Genomic DNA, 8390 nt, shown 5'->3' on the forward strand with positions numbered 1-8390 from the left:
CACCGTGCTCCCATTTAAGGGTTGTAGTACCACCTTAAATGGGTACAAGTTCCATTTTTTTTCATTTTTAATGAAATCCTAGTTGAATTTCAGTATTTTTAGCAACATGCTACTGTACATTTCTCTTCTTGATATTCATTTCCTTAAAGCCATATTATAACATTTGCTGAGGAAGACGCCCTCACTGAATTTTTAAAATTCCTTTTTTTACACGATTAAATTGTACTTTATTAAACCAATATAGGGGAGATTGGGGTTAGTTGGAACGCGGGGTAAGTTGAAACATTGTATTTTTTTCTGACACAAAAAATTTATTTGGTAAAATACTGGCACCTAGTAATAGGTATTAGTAAGGGTCATCCACCAAATTAGCAACAGCACTGATGCCCCACCAGTGTTGGCTTGGGAAAGGAATATCTGTTTTTGACTTACTGACTAATTTTATACCCCTCAGAAAAGATCGTTATCTCCATGTTGTTTGAAGATTCAGGGATTATTTTTTGAGTATCATAAGCACTAGTAGTAAGTCCCAGAATAATGTTAAATAAAAGTTTTATTGTATTTCTTATTTTGTGTAATGAACTTTGAAATGTAAAAATAGGCATCGGGGTTAGTTGAAACTTTTGAGGTGGGGTTAGTTGACACGTGAAAATCGCATAGAAAAATATGGTTAAAAATTTGACTTTTTAAAAATTTGTAACATGTTTGCCATTTCTTCAATATTGCTTTAATATGGTTAAAAAACAATAATACAAGCAAAAAGTGCACACAGAAAGTACGTTTTATAATATTTTAGGCTTCTCATATTTTGGTCCATGGTGACACTCGTCACCTTGTGTCCAAAGTATTGACCCGCACTCCCACATATTTATTTATTCATTTTTTTACACTGATTGTATGTTAAAGGGTGCCTTCAAGGGAAGTATAACCCTAACAACACAATAATAATTATTTTGAAATTTGTACACGCCATGTTTCAACTTACCCCAGGGGTGGGGTTAGTTGAAACACTTTTTTCAAATTTTCAAATTGGATTATATGAATAATCATAAGCAGGTCCAATAAAGTTTAAGGCTGTATTTGTAGCATGTATGTATATGTTTATACTGATATGGTTAGTGATTCTTGAAAGTAATCTGTTCTCGTTAAAAAGACGATTTTGTGAAAAATGTTTCAACTAACCCCAATCTCCCCTACCCTGCAAAAATCAAGACTCTAGGTGCTGTAGTTTTGTCAAAATCCGAGATTTTGAATAAAACGCCGGAACCGGCGCTTTATTATTACGATGGAATTACTAGTCGAACGCATACACGATGTTCATAACACATATAAATGCGTACGGGCGTATGGGACGGTGATATACACAACAAAGGGTCGTACCACAACATGACCGAAGGAGTAGTGCGTATTGGCTTTATGTGCGCTGGTAGTAAATTCCTATTTTCTTTGCTTTGCCGTAGTTGTTCGGCTCAAAAATAAAAGGGGATATATCTGACAGTAAAAGCTAATATTTTATGGCAAAGAAATGCCAATCTATTTTGTTTGAAAATGTTATAATATGGCTTTAACAATAGAATAACAGTCTCGCTAATTACTCGCAAAAAGGTCATTGACCTTCACAATGTAATTTACATACGTACAATTATTTTAAATAGTTCATTTGAAGCATTAATGTATTGAGGCCATATCCTCCAAATCTGATGACATTCTTGCATGAAATAAAAGTTTTACAGTCATTTTTGTAATTGAGGTCCGATTTGAGAAAACCTCATTTGAAAATTGAGATTTACATAGACACCTGTGTATTAATTAATTAGTAATTAAGCATTATCTCAAAAATTAAGCATGTGATAAGGATAAAAATGGTGTTTTTTATTTAGAATTTTTCAATACATACATGTCAAAAAATACATTTTTTGTCATTTTTGACCATCTAATGGAAATTGTACCCAACTTATGACATGTGACCAGTAGTGTCCTTTATGAATGGCCCATTGTGCCCCCATTCACAAAGGATATACAGACATACTATTGGCTTGAACATGTACATGTACATGTGAAACAAAGAACACCAGCGCAGCAGCGAGGACATCTCAAAACTACCAACTTGCGACTCTACGCTCATTTCGTGGTAGCAGGTGAGCTACAGGTCACATATCTAATTGGCTTCAATATGATACAGCCCCTTTCAGTCATTTTTAGAGCCCAATAATTTGGCCGATATACCCATGGGGTCCTGATGTGACATTGATTTAATTGTTTTTACCAGGTGATGCAAGACTTACAATACAATACTCCAGTATTTCATGCGTATAAACGTGATGAAATGGACAAGAGGTTTCACTATGGGGGAAGCAAGAGAAATCTACAAATCATAGGAATTCCTGATCCTGGATGGGGAGTCACCACGGTAAGTTTTGTTGTAAAATTGAGCAAGTACGTACATGTTCAAACATTTCTCTATTTGTGGCTTTTGTGTAATATGCTGAGATGTGCTAGCAATTATTAGTTGTGTGACGATCTTGGGATTGTGCGACACAGACGCATTGTTGTTTAAAACAATAATGAACAATGGTAAACATGATTGAATCCCTTCCAACAAGGAAAATAAGCTAAAGATCATCTAATTCACATGATTATTTCAGTTAAAAGAGGATTTGGTGATATAATAGCATCCTCTTTTTATGACATTTTTCAGTATATATTCATGAAAGAAGCTTGTTCCCAAAATTTCAGCTGATTTTGCGTAACTTGCGAGTTATGCATGATTATGTGTATTACACTGCTCCATAGGCCTGTGTTGTAATTTTGTTCTGGTATGCCAGAACGAAATTAAAATTTGGCGATATTTTTGCTAAATGAATTAACCCTAACCCAACTAGGACTCACTAAAGCTCACTATTAAAGCCACTCTGCGTGCATGCATTCCACGGGACTTGATGACGCAATCAGACTAAGTCATATATACCCAGGGAATCGTTGGCGGGCCAACGTCACCTGTGTAGCTACACGCTGGGGATCTTCTGCGAGGGGTCCGAGATTCGAATCCCGGGGGTGCCAAGTGACTTTCTTCTTCATCTTCTCTCCTTTTTTGTTCCTTCTTTCCCTTCTGATAGCACAAAACCCACGGGTAGGGTTAGGGTTAATCTGCAAGAAATTTTTGGTACATACACATTTTGTAGCCAGAGGTTTCCAGCGCTATAAAAAATCTGAACTTTTTTTGAAAAAAGGGGGGGGATGAGGCTGTGGATCACGAAATGCCCTTTTAAATCAAAAACAGGCAATTAATTGATGATACATGTAGTTCATCATTAGGCAAAAAAAAAACTGTTTTACAGGCCCGACCGACATAGATTTTGCATCTTGGAAGGATTTTTTGTTTTTTGCTTTTTGCTAAAATCATGTAAAATCAGCCTTTGAATACAAAATGGGAAGTAGTTTCTCATTAAATGTCACGAGCAAGGGTGAAAATAAGTGGGAGACGGGAGCCGTTTAGCCCCCAGAAACCCTGAAATGGCCCCTGGTCCCATCTAAATTTAAGCTGACCAGGGGACACTTTTCTTCAAAAACTGGCCCCTGGTCACTATACCCAAAAATTAAATTCCATAGCTATAATGCATGATGAACTTCTATCCAGAACAAATATTGGCCCCTTGTTGATTAGAAGTGGCCCCTGGTTCCATGTTGAATGAAGTGAACCTGGGGGGCCATTTTGTGTAAAAAGAAGCCCCTGGTTCACCATTTCTTATTTTCACCCTTGGTCACGAGTCACACTTTTTCCAAATAAATGCATCATAAAGTGACTTTCCTTGAATCAAATTTTATGGATTACAAAAACTTTACAAAAAGGCTAGATTTTTTCTTGTCTGTGAGTTACAAATTGTAGATCTTTGGTTTAGAATTGAGTTCATATATTTTTTCTTTTCTTTACAGGATCCTAATATTAAGTGGGGTAATGCTAACCATGGTTACGACAACAAACTCATGGACATGAAGTCAATCTTATTTGCGCAAGGAACAAGCATTAAAAAAGGTTATCGTGCCAGAAATATGGAATCGGTAAGTTTGGTTTCTTGGTCGCAGCAAATTTTGTAGGCAATGTTGTGGTTATGCCATATTTTGAGTCACAAGAAAAAGGTTGGGATACCTTGGTTTAGAAGATACAATGTAATATGCAGAAACTGTCTATTGGAAGTTGCAGGAGAGCATTAAATAGCTCTTAGGGAGCCATCAAGGAGAGTTTTTTAGAGCATTTACAATAGAATGTAATTGGAGAGAATGGTCAACTAAGGAAAGCTATAAATCACTCTCCTACAGACCTGAAACTTCCTCTTTTCAGCTGATTTCCTCTTTTTTATTCCTGAAATTTATGCATTTTCTTTTATTTTCAGCCTGATTTGAGCCATTTTACCCCAATTTTACGCTGTTTTTCAGCATTTTTTGAGCATTTTCAGCTTTTTCCTCTTTTTAAAAAAAGACCCTGTTTCAGGTCTGCTCCTATATTGGATTTAAGGAGAGCAGTAGAGAGTGATTGCTCTCACTCTTCTCAAAAGGCAGTCCCTGAATATGTCTAGAATGGGGTCAGGCAGAAATCTGAAGTATGCTTTTCTTTCATTCTTTTTGCAGGTGAACATCTATCCATTAATATGTGAAATTCTTCATCTCGACCCATCACCCAATAATGGTAGCAGAGAACACTACCAAGATATGCTTGCCTTGATTACACCATCAACAGAAGAACCAGCACATCCAACACATCCAACACAACCTACACAACCTATCAAGATGCCCACACCACCTAGGGAATGTGGCACACCGCAAGACCATACACTAACAGTCAGGACGCTTTCGCTAGTCATAATGTGCCTTAGTATATCGTCATTGGTGCTCGGTGTGACCACAATATATTATTGTGGTAGATATGGACTATGTAAGAATGGATTGTTTTCGTGTTGCCGTGACGATGAGTATAGGTCTCATACCGGCTTTATATCATTAGCTAATGATATTGATTTGGATGACGAGGATGAAGTATGATGTCTGCTTAGGGTTGCCGTTATAGATGAGTTGACCTCAATGTTTACCAACAAAGGCAAGGGACTGGTATATCGATATGCTTGAGTGAACCCCATGTAACCACTACTCTGTTCAGTAGCCTTATTGTGATGTGGTGGGAGTTTTAAAAACACGAGCCCTGAACAAAATATGATGTGCACGCATACTGCCAGGCAAAAAACAATGGAAATTGCGATGATGCGTGCGCATACTGCCAGGCATTGACGTCAGAAGTCAACTCGTCTATAGGCACCCAACTAAAGGCTCCCAGCTTACTACTTTTGAATACAGTGGTTTATTAATAATTGAGCATCTTTGAAAAAGTTCATCGGGAATATTAATTTCAACTATGGATTGAACAATGCCAAAGAAAAATGAAGATGTTTAACTCAATTTTGGTTACTCCTTTATATAATTTTACATGAAATTAGGGTTAGGATTAAGCACATTTGAGTGATGTTTCACCGCTAGACTAATGGTTTCATCAGACTAGCAACTGTTTCCTTTTATAGGCAACAGGAACTACCGTAAAGGGTGTGATGAGTTGGTCAAAGATGTTGTTGAGTGTGTTGGCCCCTCGTCTTTGTTTAGAGTGTCATGTCCTTTTCTGCGGATCCAAATGGCTTCTTTAAGCCATGTGACTAAAGTGTGAGTTAAACATCTTCAAAATGAAAAAAAAATCCACAATTGAGCGTCTTTTACAAGTTTAAAGATGCAGTCATTTTTTATGGTACCTTATTCTACCTGATTAGCACCCCAAGGCATTGGCCCTTGCGTCAGAGAACACGGTTGCAAAATTTAGAAAATCCCATAGGAAAATTGCTAAAAATGGCTTGTGCCCCCCCCAATCAGACCCGGTGCCCCCAATCATGGTTGGTGCCCTCCCAATCGGATGACCCACGCTACGCCACTGCCCCAAGGCGCTTAAGACAGTAACTTTTAGGGGAGGGGTCAAATTTGGAATCATTTCAATAAAAATACAGTGCATCTGAAGGCAAAAATCATAATCTACGCCTGAATTTTGACAGAATTTAGTACAGGCGCTGCATTGAAAAGGGGCCACTTCCACAGTTATCGCTTGAAAACTCACATAGGAGGTGCTTATTAGCAGAGCAGCCCTAATTAGTTCGCATATGATAATTATTTTATTTTGCTGGTTTTCACAGGTTTACAAGTTACCAAAGAGTTCTTATAGTTACTGCAGTTTAGAGACCCAATTGACCCCAAGGTGATACAAGCAACACATATACACTTGGCACATACACTCCTTGTAAGTCAGTTATTAAGAAAAAAAATATTAGCCAGTTCTTTAAAAATGGTGGCCATCTTGGATTTTGAATTGGCTACATTTATTTCCTAATTGATTCAAAGCAAGGACACTCAGGACAACTTTAAATGTTGGTGCTTTTATGACTATTATCCTTTAATATTTTGTCATTTAGTGGTGGACATACAAATGGCAGCCATCTTAGATTTTGAATCGGCTGTTTTTTCCTAATAAGTGACCCACACCTGCAATAAATGCATGTGACAATAATGAAACTTGTACAGTTGCACATGTGATGCTTGACTCAAAGTCTTTGCAACATAACTTGAACCCATGATGTAATCATTGCCCTATTTGGAACTACCATGTCGACTGCTCAGTGCCAGAAGTGGGTATTAAAGACCAAATTAAAAATACTAGTTTGTGTCTGACGTCAGGGCAAAGGCACGGCGTGATTGGGTGTTGACCTGCGCAGTACAGCATTTTAGGTCTAGTTGACAGGACATCATACGCAAACTAATCTTTTTAATTCAGTCTTCAATTATAAATGCAATAGCTGCCTTGTGTAGATGAGTACAATATACTGTATGTAAATTGCCAAATGTTTAAAGGGCAGCTATCGCATGTACCCACTTTTAGCGCTGAGGAGTCAATGTACTCTTACCCACCCACTAAAAACAACATGGGTGGCCTGCATTGATGTGATCACCTATTTTCTTTCTATAAGAGTATTTAAAATGTGTGTTTAATTAAATTGTGTTTGACATTCCAGCAATGTATAATTGTAATGATGTGGGTATTAGGCAAAAAAAAAAAAAAGGGTTTGTCTCAAAGCTCGTGCACGCATTTGTAAAATCACACGATTTGACAAAAAAGAAATAGTTTTTTCCAGAAAAATTGGGCAAAAATCAGACTTTTTTTCTCAAAATACCATAAAAAAGTCAGGAATAAAAAAATTATAAAAAAAAAAAAAAATCGCATTTTGCATTTGTTTTCAAACCACTCGTGAGCTTTGAGGCGAACCTTTTTTTTTTTTGGCCTTAGCAAATAAGGTATTTTGAATTGAGGTGATGGAAGCTAGAATTTGTTTTCTTGATGGAAGATTTTGTGTGTGTAGATAAGGGAACAAACCAAAAGGTTATTGAAGCCATATAAAGGTACCCAGCAAACACAAAACTGTTTTTAAAACTTTCTAAATGTGTTATAAAGGTGTTTTGGTTTTGAATAAATGTTTGAAAAGCATAAAACATTTAAATGTTGGGTTATATCGAGGTTATTAAAACATTATAAAATGTTTTATATAAAAAACAATACAACAACATTTAAAAAAATGTTGTTAAATTGTTATTGTTAAATATTTTTGGTAAAAAATTTAACTGAAATAATGTTAGAATGTTTTGCAGCAAGCTTTCGCAAAGGTTTTTGAACATATAAAATATGTTTTTTATATACACTTTATGTAATTCAACATTTAAACGTTTTCTGTTTAAAAAAACTTTGCTGGGTAACTATTACATGTTACAGCTCCACTGACACCACATGTTTTACCCCTGTATGACCTGTTATGACTTTTAGCGGTCACCAGGGGTCAAACCAAAAATGTTTCCATGTTTTAAAAAGCAACATTGGACTATGTACTTCATGTGTGGAAAATCATTAATTTATCAGAAAGTACATACCGTATTTCGTCAAATAAACGCCCCCGGGGGACGTTACATTTTCCCAAGGGGGGGGGGGGCGTTTATTCAAGGTCAATTTTAGAACGATAATTCACATTAAAATCATTAGGTAAACTAAAAACACACGCTAAAATGAAGAACTATGAACTAGAAACACTGACTTCTGGCTCACTTCCGGGTTTTTGATCCAGATTTTCGCCAATTATTGACGCTATTATGGACCATGTGCGCAACTTGGTAAGCTTACTACACAAGATAGCATGGAAATATCGGCATTTTTGAAACATCTTGGTTGACGAAATACGGTAGTGACTCCCTGTTTGGGAGCTTAGCAGCTGTACTATATGGTGAAGTGTACGTCAAATCACAAAAATTATTTGTAATCACGT

The 8390-nt window shown here is 36.6% G+C and overlaps 1 protein-coding gene across 1 annotated transcript in view; it reads left to right on the forward strand.

Annotated features, from left to right (window-relative positions):
- The window catches only part of LOC140140127 (ectonucleotide pyrophosphatase/phosphodiesterase family member 7-like), a 31471-nt gene extending 25652 nt beyond the window's left edge, over positions 1-5819 (forward strand). Inside the window, exons 5-7 of the mRNA XM_072161964.1 lie at positions 2270-2410; positions 3934-4059; positions 4627-5819. Coding sequence (XP_072018065.1) covers positions 2270-2410; positions 3934-4059; positions 4627-5037 — 678 coding nt within the window. The 3' untranslated portion in view covers positions 5038-5819. The remainder of the gene's footprint in view (positions 1-2269; positions 2411-3933; positions 4060-4626) is intronic.
- Positions 5820-8390: the final 2571 nt, after the last annotated feature.

The sequence above is a fragment of the Amphiura filiformis genome, chromosome 18 (assembly GCF_039555335.1).
Source record: "Amphiura filiformis chromosome 18, Afil_fr2py, whole genome shotgun sequence".
Taxonomy (NCBI): Eukaryota; Metazoa; Echinodermata; class Ophiuroidea; order Amphilepidida; family Amphiuridae; genus Amphiura; species Amphiura filiformis.